The following is a 17,388-nucleotide window of genomic DNA, read 5'->3' on the forward strand; positions in this document are numbered from 1 at the left end:
GCTGGGGGAGTAGCATACTAGCCAGGGATAGAAATAGACTTGACAGGCTGATCAGGAGGGCCAGTTCTGTCCTGGGGAGCCCCCTGAACCCAGTACAGGTGGTGGGTGACAGAAGGATACTGTCTGTGGTGGCCCTTTTTCACTATTTGAATGGAACATTGGTTACACATGCATGCTGCCCCTGCATTTAAAGTCTTTCAGACTTCTGCCAGTCTCATAGATTTTGTATAGAAGTGGTAGCTCACAAGCATGGCCGCCTCTATATTCAAACTGGGGGTAGGGAACCTCCCTTCTAGTAATTATTGGAGGACAACCCAGTGATCAGACACATCTGCGATCTGTGGTTTGCCATAAAATGTATAATATAGTATGTTGAGATTAATCTATAATAATGACTTGTTTGTATTCTGCAGTGTTCACATTTGATGCTCATTGAGAGTACGAGAGACTCCCTCTGCTTTACCTTAACGCACTATAAGAACAGCAAACAGCAGCACAATGTACAAGTAAGTGTCCTCGCTCAACAGTTGTACATAACCTAAGGCAGAACATGTGGAAAAAAACACGAGACTGAAGCACAAACTGGTTTAAGATGTTTCCTTATTGACATTAAAGTGACTCTATCGTCAGAATATCCTACCCTGGTAGTTGGAATTCCATTATCCCAATGGACTGGGCTAATGGCCACTTGTATAACATCTACTGATAGAGAAAATGTTATAAAATATATATATATATATATATATATATATATATAAAACAAAAAATAATCTATAGTTGACCCAGAACTATAAGGATAAGTTCACATCAGTGTTAACTGTATGAGTTCTGTTTCCTCATGGATAGAGAAGTACAGACTAGACAGTAAAAACGGATCCGCATGACGCCGGATGATGAAGTCCTGAGTATATTGTCTTTATAGAGTGACTGTACTATATTACATTTTACTAATGCTCCCCTTTTATATAGGCCAAAAACGTGGAAGAGAAACGTCTCTGGACCCATCAAATAAAGAAAGTTATTCTAGAAAACCATCATGCAACTATCCCCCAAAAGGTAGGAATGGTTTCAATGACCATTCATTGTATTGTATCTTGAGATTTCTAATGTGTAACACAGAAGATAACTTTGGAAAGAAAAAGTCAACCTCAAACCAAGAAGCTGTACTGTGCCAGGCCAATATGGCGGGTAGCTTGACAGGTAGCGACTAGAGATGAGCGAGTACTATTCGAAATTCCTGTTTGGAATAGCACGCACCCATAGGAATGAATGGAAGCGGCCGGCACGCTGACTTTGCTGGCTGAGTCCATTCATTCCTATGGGTGCGTGCTATTCGAAATGGTCGCTCATCTCTAGTAGCGACCAGATCTCCTCACCTGTTCAAAGAATAGGAGCCAGCATTCCAGGGATAAATCCAAAAAATTTAGCTTTTTATGCACCCAGCATTCAATGGAATGTTTCACCTTCTTATTTAAAAGGATTTTCAGGGCTAAAAATATTGATGGCCTATCTGTGGTGGTCTGACACCCGGCCCAGCACCCCCACCGATCAGCTCTTTTCAGCACAGAGAATGGAGCAGGACATAGACCAGGTTGTTCTCATTGTAGTTCTGAATTATAACAGGTCATCAATATTTTTAGCCCAGAAAATCCCTTTGAGACTAAGGCTACACATAGGAAAACACAATGGAAAAAAAAAATCAATGTGAAAAGTCATTACGTTTTTCTCTGCAGTGTTTCTCATCGAGTTTTTAATGCATTCTTCTTCTACCATTAAAATAAGCAGAGAAAATGCTCCCAATTCCACAGCTGAAATTGACATGCATGTGCATGTGTATAATGGCTGTGTTTGGTATTGCAACGTGATCCCATTCACTTAAAGGGGTTGAGCTGCAATTCCAAAGTGAACAAAAGACGCACTGCTGGAAATAAAGAACTATCCTTCTTTCTAATGGGTCTCGCTTCCTTCTGGAGGAGTTTCTGGTTTGGCTGGTATTAGGTCTTATCCTGAAGATAAGAATCCATGTGCTATCTGTGTCTCTTCAATGAAATGCAGCACATGGTTCAGTTCCATCTTGTCAGGGCCACCTTACAACGACTTTGTAGTCATGCTCTTTATTGTCTAAGTTGTTTAATAAAATTTTGATTTATTCTAGGCCAAGGAAGCAATTCTAGAGATGGATTCCATATGTAAGTTTAGTACCTTACTCTAATACCTGCAGCACTTTCTAGTATAATATCACCTCTGAGCCTTTGCATCTTTGATATACAAGTACTATAAAATAGAAGAAAAGATCCAGCTCGCCTATCCTGTGCAAAGGACGACTTTTAGCACAAGTCAAAAAACAAGAAGAAACAGACCAGCACATAGAAACATACAGTCTAAAACATAATGAATAATAAAAAAAAATAATAAAAAACTGGCAAACCAATCCAATAAAGCAACTATCTTATCTGTTTCTAGTCTGACCCTTAACCATAGACAAAGTGAACACAGAAAAAGGAATATATTACATGCAAAAGGTGTAAAACCAATCCATCAATAAAGTCAACATAAAACAGGACGCCGGTGATCAAGAATCAAGTGATATGTCACATTTAACCCTATGGGAAATATGCTATCTAGAATCATTATCCGAAAACCGCTTTTCTCCAGTCTCTGCCTTGATATTATTAAACCACTAGCTGGTACCCGCGACTTCGTCTGCGGTGATTGTAGAAGTGGGTATATACAGGCGGGGGTTAAGGTTTTCGTACTGTGTATATGGTATGGGATATGAAATGTAAGTTTGTATCTTGTTTTTGCTATAATTCTGAGAATACGTGAGACTTTTGTGTTGAAGTTACTTTGTATTTGAGCTGCTATATATACGGTGTTGTGAGAAACTTTACATAGTGACTTTGGGACAGAAGTATTTGAAGTTAACCCTTTCCCGCCGATGGCATTTTTTGATTTTCGTTTTTGACTCCCCTCCTTCTAAACCCCATAACTTTTTTATTTCTCCGCTCCCAGAGCCATATGAGGTCTTAATTTTTCCTGGGACAAATTTTTCTTCCTGATGCCACCATTATTTATTCTATATAATGTACTGGGAAGCAGGGAAAAAATTCAGAATGGGGTGGATTTGAAGAAAAAATGCATTTCTGCGACTTTCTTACGGGCTTTGGTTTTACGGCGTTCACTGTGCAACCAAAATGACATGTCCCTTGTATTCTGTGTTTCGTTACAATTCCGGGGATACCAAATTTATATGGTTTTATTTACATTTTGACCCCTTAAAAAAAATCCAAAACTGTGTTAAATTATTTTTTGAAAACTCCCCATATTCCGACAGCCGTAACTTTTTTATACGTGCGTGTACGGGGATGTATAGGGAGTCTTTTTTTGCGGGAACGGGTGTACTTTGTAGTTCTACCATTTTTGGGAAATGTTATTGCTTTGATCACTTTTTATTCAAATTTTTAGCAGAATCAAAACAGTGAAAAAATGGCAGTTTGGCACTTTTGACCATTTTTCCCGCTACGGCGTTTACCGAACAGGAAAAATATTTGTATAGCTTTATAGAGCGGGCGATTTAGGACGCGCGGATACCTAACATGTATGTGTTTCACAGTTTTTAACTACTTTTATATGTGTTCTAGGGAAAGGGGGGTGATTTGAATTTTTAATCCTTTTTATTTATTTTTTTATATTTTTTTTTTTACTTTTTTAAAACTTTTTTTTTTGCATTTATTAGACCGCCTAGGGGTATTGACATAGGTGGGTGGTGTCGCGGATTGTCAGAGTGGTGGGGGCAAACATGGCTGCTCCGGAGCGTTAAAGAGCGCCTCCTAGAGAATCGTTAAGGTGAGGGGCAAAGTGGTAAAGTCTATGTATATGTGATTGTGTGGGGTTAGGGGCGAGGCTGCAGAGGGCAATATGAATTTTGTGGCTTGCTATGGTCCAAAGTGTGTGAGATTGCAGAGATGGTGGTGTGAGTTTGGGTTTTGTGGGGGTCCTGGCACAAACATATGTGCGCTATTGTGACGAAAAGTAGCCTATTGTTTAATCGAGTGTATTAACTATGTTTGTGGAAAATTTCAGCCAAATTGGTGGAGCGGTTTTTGCGTGATTGACCGCCAAACATCCGAACATCCAAAGGGTCCTGGGAAAAACGTATGTGCGCTATTGTGAGGAAAAGTAGCCTATTGCGCAATCGAGTGTATTAACTATGTTTGTGGAAAATTTCAGCCAAATCAGTGGAGCGGTTTTTGCGTGATTGACCGCCAAACATCCGAACATCCAAAGGGTCCTGGGAAAAACGTATGTGCGCTATTGTGACGAAAAGTAGCCTATTGCGCAATCGAGTGTAGGGACTATGTTTGTGGAAAATTTCAGCCAAATCGGTGGAGCGGTTTTTGCGTGATTGACCGCCAAACATCCGAACATCCAAAGGGTCCTGGGAAAAACGTATGTGAGCTATTGTGACGAAAAGTAGCCTATTGCGCAATCGAGTGTAGGGACTATGTTTGTGGAAAATTTCAGCCAAATCGGGGTCCAAAGTGTGTGAGATTGCAGAGATAGTGGTGTGAGTTTAGGTTTTGTGGGGGTCCTGGGAAAAACGTATGTGCGCTATTGTGACAAAAAGTAGCCTATTATTTAATCAGGTGTATTAACTATGTTTGTGGAAAATTTCAGCCAAATCGGTGGAGCGGTTTTTCCGTGATTGAGGAACAAACATCCGAACATGCAAACATCCAAACACACAAACCCACAAACTTTCACATTTATAATATTAATAGGATTGACCTGTTCCTGAATTCTACTTTGTAAATTTGCACAAAGTCCAACTGACATAAGAGAGGCCGCGCTCCATGCAGTCCACTGTGTACACTACAGAGCAGGTATTGCAATTCATACGTTTTAGGGGTAAACCTTGTCATCTATAGAGAACACAAAAGAAATCATATTATTGACATGATATACATCTGTTTCCACCACAACGATAAAGATCCTTTCAATGCCGCCATGTACCAGTAGACCATTTTTTGGGAAAAAGACTCCAATGTAAGAAAAGGAGGAAAAAGTGCAGCCGTCTGCACTCTATAGGGGATTGTAGGGTTATAGGTTGGACTTGATGGACTAATGTCTTTATCCAACCTCATCTACTATGTAACTATGTCTTGTAACATATAATACAAATCACCGTCCTTGAAGGGAACCGGAATGTATTTGTTAGCAATGTTAGCAATGTACCTATGCCTGTCCTTTACCATCTCCATTCCATGTCCTATTCCTGTCAGCCAGCAAATCCTCTTGGCGTCTTTTCTCACAGATATGTTTGGTTCTATCTAAAGTCCACTATGGACTTAGGGACTAATAAATTCATTATCTTTTAGACTGTATAGTCTTATGTGCTGGTCTGGGTTTTTTTTTTGATGTCTTATACACTGATGGGATCTTTTTTTTACCTTCTGAATATCCATGTCATTTTTGAAGAAATGTTTTTGAACCAATATTGTATATAAAGTGCACAGAACTTACTAATATTATAACATGTATGTAATACCATTCATCTGTTCTTTTACCCAGACCCTGGACGTTACAGATACAGCCCAGAAAGAGTAAAGAAAGCCATGTCTGTAATTGATCCGACGATCCCACAGCGATCAGGACGCAGACAGTCTGGTAGGATGCAACCTCTCCTTTTTTATAAATTAAATATAATATCGACTCATTTGATGGATGGGATTACAGTCCCGGCAGCCCCATAGAAGTGAATGGAGTGCTGGTTATACAAGTGCACTGTAGCTCCATTCACGACGAGGACTTAGTGGGACTTTCGATCTCCCGTCTTACTGATCAATGGGGGGCCTCAAGCGACTGGACACTTATCCTCTATCCACAGGACATGAGATAAGTGTCCATAGTTGCACAACCCCTTTAAATACTGTATATTTCCATACATTTAGCTGACTGGGTACGGTGAATATTGTCCTGCTTTAATGCTATATATGTTTTTCCTGCAGAACCATCAAAGAATATCCTAAAGCATTTGGATGAGAACGGTAAGATTCATGTCTAGCCTTTTATGGCTTTATATGCTACTGCGAGTACAGGACAGTCGGGCCACATGAAATGACGGCACTATGAAGTTATGAGTTCCCATTAGATGAGCCACAGTCTGGCAGAGAATTATGGCCACTACACGGACCACATTTCCCACCCTGAATACGGAATATAGAATGGGCCCTTATGGCGATTCTACTGTATTTATTCCTATAACTATTAACATTGTCTTTCTTCTTTTCTTCTTTTTCCTACTTTGAAACCTCCAGTGAGTTTAAAGGTAAGACACCCTTTATAATGTTATAAGCATGTTGCATGATCCGTAGCTGTGACTATGAATCCGTTGTTGTATAAACTCGTGACACCAATTTATTTTGGAAATTTTGCACATAAAAATCTCCTCTCTCGGTGCCTGCGTAAACATTCCTACCAAGTCTGATTTTCCCAGTTTGTGTGTTTGTTAGCGCTGTCTTTCACATGACCGTCATTACAGGAAACCTAAATCATCCTTCACTTACTGACTACTAGGCTCAGCACATTTACTGGATGGTTGCACAACAAATATTCCTCTCTGCAGTAGTTTTCCAGTCCTTGTCTGGTAATCCCTTGTCTGCGTGCCAAAATATACTTCAGGCCAAAATTTTAGGATGTTGTACTTCTACACTTCTACCGTGGCTTCATGGTTTTATGCAGCGTGTAACTTTTATTTTTAACGTTGATAAGATTTAAAAGGACACAGGTATAACCACAGGCGTAAGTAGGGGTTGAGCACGGAGGGGCCAACATGTCCAAGTGGGCCCCCATCTAGGGTACGGTGACCGTATAGTGGTGTATATATTGACTCTACACAGGGCTCTGCAGACGATTTAGGTTCATACAGTGCAGTTACATTTAGTGACTTACAGGTGACGTCACATTTCCGGTCTCTTCCATCTGGACCGCCATGATGACTTCTTTCAATCTCTGTAAAGTTTGCAACACAGCCAACTTTGGCTCCTCACTCCTCTGCAGAGACCAATCTAGTTAAAAGTAAAGCGTTAATGGTGGGCCCGACAGAGTCAGTGGGCCCGGGGCAGCCGCCTCCTCTGCCCATCCCATTAGCAATGCCGCTGGGTTCAACCTGTAATCCTATAGTGTTGATCCAGAAGAAGGCAAAAAACGGAGGTGAACATAAAATACTCCATATTATGGGAAAAAATTCTTCTCAATTCCATATATATTGCAAAAAGAATAAATCCTGGATCGACAGCTCGCTCCAGAAACCATGTGCTCACAACTTGGGACCTACTTGAACTTGTTCAGGGAATCAGCCCTCACATGATCTAGTGACAGAGGATCTCATAGTCTCGCTGCCTCACTAAGCCAGTGAGCTGGTATCAGACACTTCTGATAGCAACTGATCTCCGTTAAGGATAAAGGATTGGGCATATAGAAATTCAACATGCCCCATCCATTTCCTCCCAACATGTCCAGAATGAATGTTGGTTGAACAAGTCCTTCACTATGAATTGTTGGCCAGTCCTGTCCAAATCTGCATGTTTGGGCAATGTAAGTCCAAGCTGCATGGCCTCTTTTAGATACATGCACAAAAAAGGGCTCTGATCTTGCATGTCCATGTTACGGGTTAGCCCGCCTGACCATAGTTCTGCTGACCTGAACTTAGTATGGTTTGTGAGACATTTGGAAACCATGACCTAATGGAAAAGAGATGAATTAAATGTAACCTAATCCATTGATAACCTGAGAATAAGGAAATAAAACCGAGTGCCAAAATTGCCAATTTGATTGTAAATTTTAATACAGTATGAAAATAGGAATTCTCATTTCTAAATGAAGATTAATATCTAAAGCCTTCCATTGACAGCTGTGAAATAAATTGTCCCCACAATATTGTTTGTTCAGCATGCAGGCAGTGATGGCGGCCTACTGGATTTTGGGGACATCCTGCAGCACACTATTATCAGTAGTGATCCCCAGACTGAGGGAGATAAGGAACCTCCAGCCAGTACTGATCTTATTAGAGGCCCGGGGCCTGACCTCAGTGCCTCGGAAGAAGAAAATGAGGAAGAGATGCATTTGGAAGATAATGGACAGGTAGCTAAAATTGCCGGCACTTTGGTAGCGCACGTTGCTGGCGGTGCAGGGCAAAGCCTTTGCTTGATACATGGGGCACTTCTATGGTGATGGGCTCTCTATCTCTTTTCTTTTTGGCCATGTTTCTAATGAAATTCTAGTTAATTCCTTGTTCCACTATCCGATGCATGGAAGTCTTTGAAATAATCTGCTTTGGGATTCAAGGCTGGATTAGATAAAGTGGTATTTCCATCTTCTACTGTTCAAATGTACTATATCGTAATTCTATTATGTTCAATGGGGCTTCTGATCTGGCGCCTCCGTCAATACCCCGAATAAGAAATTTTTGTTATCTTTTTGCCTGTACAAAATCTCAGTCGTCCACTCACTGAATGGAGATATTACTGTTCTTGGTATTGTAGCTCAACCCCATTCATTTCGGCACAGAGCTGCACCTTGCCTATATGAACAATGAACATGAAGACACTGGCCCCAAAAGAGGAAATGGAGCTCAACCAAGCACTACAAGATCTTTAAACAGCTGATCAGCTTGGGTCCTGGTTGTAGGGCTTTTCCAATCTAACATTGATTGACTATCCTATGGATTGGTCATCAATAGAGATGAGCGAATAGTATTTGAAACTATAGTTTCGAATACCTTGCACCATGGGAATGAATGGAAGCGGCCGGCGCTTAACCCCTTGCTGTTCGCCCGCTCCCATTCATTCCTATGGGAGTGAGGTATTAGGTCCTGGACAACCCTTCACCTAGTGTTGCAGCCCTTATATTCTCAGTCGGGTCCTGGCAGTGGTACTCAATCGATGAAAAACTATACAATATGCCCTCACTAAATGGGGAAAATCCCTTCAGGGTGGTTTCAGACAAAGCGAGATCAGAGGTGGTCCATACCCCGGGACCACTGCTGATCAAATATTTGAAGGGACTGTGACACTTGTGTGATTGTCTTTCTTATAGTGGGATGTGATGACATCTTGTGCACTTCTATAGGACTTGCCTGTAATCACATTATACAGCCGCTATAAACAGACCGTGTGCGACCTGCAGCTTATCACCTATACACAGGATCCTTCACCAATCGTGAGAACTGGGTCCCATGTTTTCTGTCTGAATGGAGCAGCAATGTACATGCATGACCCTTGCTCCATTCAAACAGGGGAAACTGAACCCATACCGATTTAAAAAAAAAAAATCTAGATCCCTAGTCTACATATAAAAGGTAAATCTAATATCCCTGTGTCTGCAAATGCCCGGACGATCAAAAATTGAAATGCCTCAATCGCCATCATTTCACCTCTTTGCAACCAAAATCAAATAAGAAGCGTTCAAAACATTATACAGTCCCTGAAATGGTATCAAAAGCTTTAACTTGCACCCCAAGACAATACCCCTTACACAGAAGGTTTTTTTTTTTTCCGGCTTCCTTGTAAATCCTACAGAAATACTTTTTTATGCCTATTGCATACCCCTTCTCCCTGCACTAGTCTAGCACAGTGCATAGGTGCTACTTTACATGGTTATACCCAATGGAGACCTGTATGGTATATCCATATATATCTGCTGGGTCACTGTGGCCTTCTATAGATATGGAATTGGTTACTCCACCTTTCAGGTATGTATCTGTCCAATGTTTTAGTTGAAAAGTCTTGAATTCTCCCAAAATGATACAAAGACTTTGATAATTTCTGACATTTTATGAATAGATGTCAGATTCCTCCTCTACTGTTCTAGCCATGTGCTGCAAGGAATAAAGGGGTTTTCTGATACTTATATATTTATGACCTATCCTTAGAATAGGTCATCACCTTGTATTATTGGAGGTTCAACACCCAGAATTCAGGAGAGCCTCTGAACTGAATACCAAGCACAGCACTGTAGATCTCATAGGAGCTGTGCTTGGTATTGTATCTCAGCCCTGGTAACTGAGCTACTGTACCAAGTGACCATGAACATAATGTCATCGAAACGGGTAAGAAGCTGCAGTGCTCATGAGGAATCTTCATATGGCTGATCCCTGGTGTAAAATTGTCAATGTTCACATATTGATGTGATCCTAAAGATGGGTCATCAGTATTTAAGTTGCAGATTTTGATGCGGTTTTTTTTAGCCAAAGTCAGGAGTGGATTGGGTGGAAAGTAGTAGTATAAGAGCTTCCTATATATTTCCCATTTCTTTTATAGTCACTCTTAAAGAAACACAGCAAAATCTGCAACAAAAAGCTGGGGGTCATAAACCTAACATTGCCACGTTGTGGAAAAGCAGCTTTTTTTGTTGCAGATTTTGATGTTTTTTTTAGCCAAACCTAGTAGTAGATACAGAAGGAATGGGAAGTTCTTATACTTCTCCCTTATACTGAATCTACTCCTGGCTTTGGCTCAAAAACCGCAGCAAAATCTACAACAAAATAAGCTGCTTTTCCGCAGATGGTGCATGTGCTAGTGCATGCTGCTTTCGGAGAGGACATAGCTGACGTTCCCTTTATATGTTATATTTGTGTGTGTGCGTGTGCTGCGTTTTTTCCTTCTTAACACCATGTCATTTATACTGGTTTATTTATTATAATAGTTACATTTTATGTATTTTTACTTGTAGAGCTCAGATTCTCTGCAGTATGATATGTCAAAAGGATATAAGAGGCAAAATAATAATTCTTCTGGGAATCCTGAAAAGAGAAGGAGCATTGAAGTCACAACATTTAACCAAGAGGTGAATGCTTTAGAGAGTTTAATATACGACAACACTTCATCCCATTGACCTTGTATCTCCTCCACCAACTCCCAATCATTAGGTCCTCATTATGTGCAAATGTAATTTGTATAGCTAAGACTAATCTGTCAGATTCTTACCTTTGGCCTGTCCTGATCCCTCTTTCTTCCCAGCTATTTCTTATACCTGTGACCGCACCACCCATTCATATAACATACAAGATATCTCTGCTCACCAGTATTGGTATTTTTTTTATAAAAACCCTTGGGTGACCTATGACAGCCCTGTTCATTGTGTGATACAGTAGTATTCATTGTACAGTAGTTCCATTGTCATGCTCAGCTGAGAAGAGCGTGACCGATTGGTACATTAAAATCTAGACAACCGGAGTCTTATTCCCCTTTGGTTTTGTTACTTATGGAGTTTGCAGTGTTGTTTACTCTAGATTGGGCTATAGATTTAAAAATTCTATTTCGGCATTTTTTGATTTTAGTCAATGTGATCCTGTGGGACCCACATAGACTATAATGGGTTCTGTTGAGTAGCCAGTGATTTTATTGGACAAAAATTATTTTTTTATTAATTTGTAGTTGCCGTATATACTCGAGTATAAGCCGAATTTTTCAGTACAGTTTTTGTGCTGAAAAAGCCCCCCTCGGCTTATACTCGAGTCAGCAAAAAATAATAAAAAAATTTTTTGTGGGGGTGGGGTCCTATGACCAGCCGCAATATCAATGTATAGAATCTCCTATAAAATAGTGGGGAAAAAAAGAAACTTAAAAAAAAATAAATAAATTTAAGTTGTAAATCCCTCCTTTCCCTAGAATACATGTAAAATGTAGAAAATTACTGTGATACACATACACATTAGGTATCCCTGTGTCTGACAGTGCCCGGTCTACTGAATATAGGGGATCTGCAGTGCTCCTGTTCCATCGGGAAGGGGTTAATAGGAGCACTGCAGATACCCTATATACAGCCAGGCTGAATTCCAAGTGGGGGAAAAAAAAAATCCCAGTCCTCAAGCTCAGGGAAGGGGCAGACAGACAACCAAAACACCCCCTCCCTTTCCCCAGCACCTACTGTACCCAAAAACTCCGACCATTTAATTTTTGAAATTTTCCAGTAGCTGCTGCATTTCCCCCCTCGGCTTATACTCGAGTCAATAAGTTTTCCCAGTTTTTTGGGGGTAAAATTAGGGGCCTTGGCTTATATTCAGGTCGGCTTATACTCGAGTATATACGGTATTCTAATTTTTTTAATGTATTTTTTTTTTTTTTTTTAGATGTTGGACGAAATGGAAGAACGAAATTCTGAACCAGAAGAGATTTATGTTGCTGGCATGGTCAATACATCGGACACAGAAACGCCTTTAACAACTACCGACAATGAGTCGTTTGAAGAGGAAGCAGATAGATATTCTGATGTCAGTAAACCTCTGGAAAACGGGATCAATGAAAATGCAGAAGATATAAAGACTTTTAGCAGCGAGGAGGATGACGAGGAGTCTCACCTCCTTGAGTCACCTAGCATCCTTCCACCATCCGTGTTGGATCAGGCCAGTGTCATTGCCGAGAGATTCCTTAACACTCTCTCCAGGAGGAGCAGTTTGGCCTTGGAGGACGGAAAAGTCGTCGGCTATGTAACTCCAAGGCATTTAAGCAGAAGTAGCAGTCTGATAAACCTAGATGGCACGGAGAAAAATCTGAACGGAACATCTGATTTACTAAAATCTCAACAAATTCCTTTGCCGAATTGTGAAAAGGCAAATGCCGAGCCTTCACTCAGTAAAGTTAACTCGGTGGAAAATGTCTTTGAAGAAAAAGAGAGACCCGTTAGTAAACCGAGAGAGTCAAATCTCTCCTTCCAAGACCGGCAACTTATTGACAAGATAAAAACCTATTATGACAAGGCTGAACATCAAGATGCAGCTTTTAGCATCAAACGCAGAGAAAGCTTAAGCTATATACCTGCCGGATTAGTCAAAAACTCTATATTTAAGATTAACAGTCTTCCTCGAATTGATGTCAGTCAGATTTCGTCTACGAGACTTGACCAGTCATCCAGGAATATTGAGAGTAGGCCAGGCACCACTAATGCTTCCGTTTATGTAGACAAAGCGGGTACCCTACACACACAACTTTCCGATACGTCTTCTAAGAGCGAAGGTTTAGAGATGCAACTTCCGGTTTCTGATGAAGAGTTCAAATGTTCAGCAGAAATGGTTAAAGTGTGGGAAGAAATGGAAATCGAAGAAAGGAAAAACCCAAATGACGTCTCTACTGGTCAACCTGAAAAACCAACGTTATTCGTAGACAACTCATTGGATCCTCACGAACCGCTCATAATACTTGAAGAGAGTGATATTAGTAGTAGTAGTAAAGAAGACCAAAATCAGACACCAGATGATGATTCATTTTCTGAACATCTTGGAAGTCAAGGCAACAGTGTGAAGTTTGCCGATCAGGACTACAAGACTCCTATCAAGGAACATCCCACACTTATGGAGCTTGCCAGCCTTATGGATGGAAATTTGTCAGATAACGTGAAAAACAGAGTCTATCAACTAGCCAGGCAATACAGCCAAAGGATTAAAAACAATAAACCAGTTGCTCACAGGCGTCTGAGGGATATAGAAGAGGATATGAGAAGGGGCAGTCTACCTTCTGTGAAAGAGGAAAAAAGTGAAGAAAAATGTAAGTATTCTATAGTGGATTGGAAAATTTGTAGCAAAAAAAGCAGCTTAAAGGGATGCTATCATTCAATCACAATTTTTTTTCTCAATAACACGTCGGAATAGCCTTAACAAAGGCCATTCTTCTCCTACCTTTCGTTGTCTTCTCCGCGCTGCCGTTCGCTTGAAAATCCGTTTTTTGTCTGTATGTAAATGAGTTCTCTCGCAGCACTGGGGGCAGGCTCTAGCGCTCAAACAGCACTGGGGGCATCCTCAATGCTGCCAGAGAACTCTCCAGTGCTGCCTCCATCTTCTTCTGGAATGAGGTCTTCACCGCGTCTTCTTCCAGCGGTGGCTTGTAACTTCTAGGCCTAGGGCAAAGCCAACTGCGCATGCTCGCGGCCACAAGAAAATTGGCCGCTGACACAGTATTGTAAGCGGCCATTTTCTCGTGGCCGGCCGATTCTATACAGAATTTTTGATTTATTTTTTTTTTTGTAATATGTAGATGACCTATTATCCACTATGCTACAGATTTTGGAATGTGTTGCTTTTGAGTTATTTCGTAAAATGTTATTTTTTTATCTTTTATTAGGTAAACTGAAGACTGTATTTTCTTTTCCACTGTACGATCACATTATTTCACAAGAAAACATCCCAACAACTCCAACCCTCTCCATACACAGCGAGAAATCTCCGAAGCGACTATCTTTTAATTCTGCTGAGAGCCCAGACCCATCTTCCCCATTGAAGTCTGCCGACTGCAGAAGTCCATTGAGTCCAGTCAAAACGGAGAAATTTAATTGGCCAGATGTCCGAGAACTGAGATCTCGCTACACGAAGACAGCCGGGGCTAGCAAAAGCCTTCCAGTCAACAGAAGCCAATCCGTACCAGATAAAATGATGGAAAATTGGCTGGATGGACAATACAAAGAAAACGCTGGCCATGCATACACAAAGAACATAAAACATTCAGAGAGTATGAACGGCGTATCGGAGGCGAAAAATCTTCTTGATAAAACAAACATTCAGACGCCAAACGTGACTGTAAGTACCGAGACAATGCACAATGGGAACTCTGGCCAAGACGTAGACGACGGCTACTATATTAGTGCAGAAGCTCCTCTAGAAAATAACAAAAAAATAATAATTTTGGAAAAGATCCCTGCTGACACTGCCTGCGATGTCGATGACACCTATGTGCACATCCGATCCCCGACCACCAGAGAAAAGATTTCGATAAAAGCTGTGATAGAACGATGCAAAGCCTATCAGGATTCGGAAGAGTATAAAATGAGGGAAGATCTCTTCAACTCCGATGGTCCAACAGACTTCCCACAAGACCAATCCAAGCCAAAAGTCTTAACCACTAGTGATATCGCCCATCAAAACAGAGTCAAAAACTTACGAGAAAAATTCCAGACCTTGAATTCGAAAGTCGGCAAAACCGCCGAATTGAGTTAGAATTTGATAAACTGGTGAATTTCTGTACATAGATGTCAATGGGAATTTATTATGTGATGGACAAGGTTTCGTTGTGGGTACAGAGAGATACAGCAAAATGACTATTTATAGAAGGACTCCAACCCTTTCATGATAGAATGAGCGTCTTTGTATATAGTGTATTTTTAACCAAACTTGGTATTCTACGGTCCTTGTATATTACTGCCCTAACTTACATTAAATATCTGTATCAAGAGTAGTAAATAACTGGTGGAAGTATTATAACTACCTAGCATTCTAATAAAAAAGTGCCATATGGCATATATTTATACCGTAAGACATTCAACAAGACTGAGTCCGAGGTACATAAGAGAACACAGGAAGGATATGAGATCCAGAAATGGAAAGATTATTCAATTCACAATTCTTACGGACATTAAATGGTTAATCCAGTATATCCTACTGGTATGTCTCGCCTATCCAAACAAAAGGAGTATTTCCATTAGCTCATGACCCCAGGGACAACTGGACACCGGCTTTTGGGGTATTTACTGTATTTTTAAGACCGTAAAGTCCTATGTCCCATATCTTCCATTGAGGAAGCCTTGCGAGATATGGCTTCAATGGAAAAATCCTGGCGGGCTCCCTTTTTGCAAACGACTATGTTTTACTTTGTGACTCTGCTGCGCTCCAGCGGGGGAGATGTGTGAAGGGTTAACGCTTTGTGCCCCAGTCGGAATCACTTTTGTACATTAGCGTGAGATATGCCAGATATATAAAGAGGCTTTGGCATGCACAAAAATGAAATCTACTCCAGTTTTATGGCATGATTTATCCTAAATTTGATGCACTGAAGTATGCCTGGCCCATCTACACCTCCCTTCCCCCACTCTGTCCAGTTTTTTTTTGAAAAGCGCCAACCAGGGTCACAAAAAGTCACAATTTTTGTGAGAAAACCAGGCATGTGTAATAGAAATTGTAAATTTTTCATGCCTTGTACATCAGAATTCTGGCATACAAGGCATGACGGTCGACCCCATAGATTTAGAAAGAGCCAGGCACGGGGAGAGGTGGCTGCTTGGTGGTTCTCCCTTTGGCTTCTTTCTCCCACCCCCAGTTAATTTAGATTGATGTGTGACTCAATCCAATCCGCCGAAGGGACAGTGTTCACCATGCTTGGTTTGGCTCTGTGCTACGCTAAGTTCACATTGGCATAGTCTGTCCGCTGGAGGACCAGAACAACAGACAGGCAGACCGCAAAGGGCAGTTACACATGGAGACCTGCGGACCACATTGACTATGATGGCATCCATTGGATGTCTGTTGTTTTAAAACTTGGTTGGTTGTTACGAGGAAACCTGTCAGTATTTCAGGCTGGTGATTTCTTATAAGACCAAGCCTGTAACCGTACTTATAACCCCTTTCCCTAAAAAAAAATAAAATTGGGGGCTCTAGTATTACAATAGTCCTGCTCCTTGTTCCAGCAGTATTTCGGGTCACTGTACAGGGCCAGTAGAAGGCTGTATAGAAGGAGTCCGAAACAAACCATTCCTGACCTACAGCGTATAGCGGCACAGTTGGCTAGCCTGGTCTACACATTGTCTGTTGCCCTGTTATATCAAGCTGGGCCCTGGGTAGATTTGCAAGAAGACAGATTCCGCTCAGCCAGTACTACATTTGTCCACAATACATAGGTCATAGACATGGTGCCATGCAGAAACACATAGATGAACTGCCTTGCATGCACAATAAAACATGGCTGGTGACCTAAGCAAATCTCCCTGTCCCCCTTTCATTTAGGTATAGGTACTAGGAGTTCTGCTTTGATGCAGTAAAAGGGATTTTGTTATATATCATATAGTAATTTATAAATATCTTTTATATACACTGGAGCGAATTTATCATGCCTTGCTTGGGGCGGGTTCACACCTGCGCCCGGTCTCCGCTTTGTGGGTTTCCATCTTCTGCCCGAGAAACTGGACAGGAGACGGAAAGCCGGCAGTCAGTGTCCGCCCGTGAGCGTCTTCTGATCTCCTGCATGTCCAACTTTGTGTCCAGTTAAAAAAAAAAAACCAGTTTCGCCGCGGAGGTAGAAGACGCTCACGGGCGGACACTTTGCAAACTGACTGCCGGTTTCCGTCTCTTGTCCAGTTTCTCGGGCAGAAGACAGAAACCCAAAAGTGGAGACCGGGCGCAGGTATGAACCCGCCCTCACCAGTTTCTGGTGTACAAAGCATGAAAAGAGTCACAATTTTTTATTTTTTTTTTGCAGGTTGAGGTTTTTGCACAAAAATTGGGACTATTACCTTTTACTCCTCACTTGCCACTTTTTTTTTTTAAATTGGGTTCAGTGGATAGTTGCCAAGACCGGCTGAAGAAGGGGGCACCACGGGCCAACAGATTTATTATACCCTGCACCAGAGTAG

At 41.2% G+C, this 17,388-nt stretch overlaps 1 protein-coding gene across 2 annotated transcripts in view; it reads left to right on the forward strand.

Moving 5' to 3' along the window:
- Positions 1-15,487, forward strand: part of PLEKHG3 (pleckstrin homology and RhoGEF domain containing G3) — a 29,256-nt gene extending 13,769 nt beyond the window's left edge. Inside the window, exons 9-17 of one of the 2 annotated variants that reach the window (XM_075283036.1) lie at positions 414-506; positions 970-1,056; positions 2,156-2,189; positions 5,572-5,667; positions 6,009-6,058; positions 7,951-8,142; positions 10,732-10,845; positions 12,131-13,541; positions 14,115-15,487. In XM_075283036.1, coding sequence (XP_075139137.1) covers positions 414-506; positions 970-1,056; positions 2,156-2,189; positions 5,572-5,667; positions 6,009-6,058; positions 7,951-8,142; positions 10,732-10,845; positions 12,131-13,541; positions 14,115-14,983 — 2,946 coding nt within the window. In that variant the 3' untranslated portion in view covers positions 14,984-15,487. The remainder of the gene's footprint in view (positions 1-413; positions 507-969; positions 1,057-2,155; positions 2,190-5,571; positions 5,668-6,008; positions 6,059-7,950; positions 8,143-10,731; positions 10,846-12,130; positions 13,542-14,114) is intronic. The other variant, XM_075283037.1, reaches the window with a different exon arrangement.
- Positions 15,488-17,388: the final 1,901 nt, after the last annotated feature.

The sequence above is a fragment of the Leptodactylus fuscus genome, chromosome 7, assembly GCF_031893055.1.
Source record: "Leptodactylus fuscus isolate aLepFus1 chromosome 7, aLepFus1.hap2, whole genome shotgun sequence".
Classification (NCBI taxonomy): Eukaryota; Metazoa; Chordata; class Amphibia; order Anura; family Leptodactylidae; genus Leptodactylus; species Leptodactylus fuscus.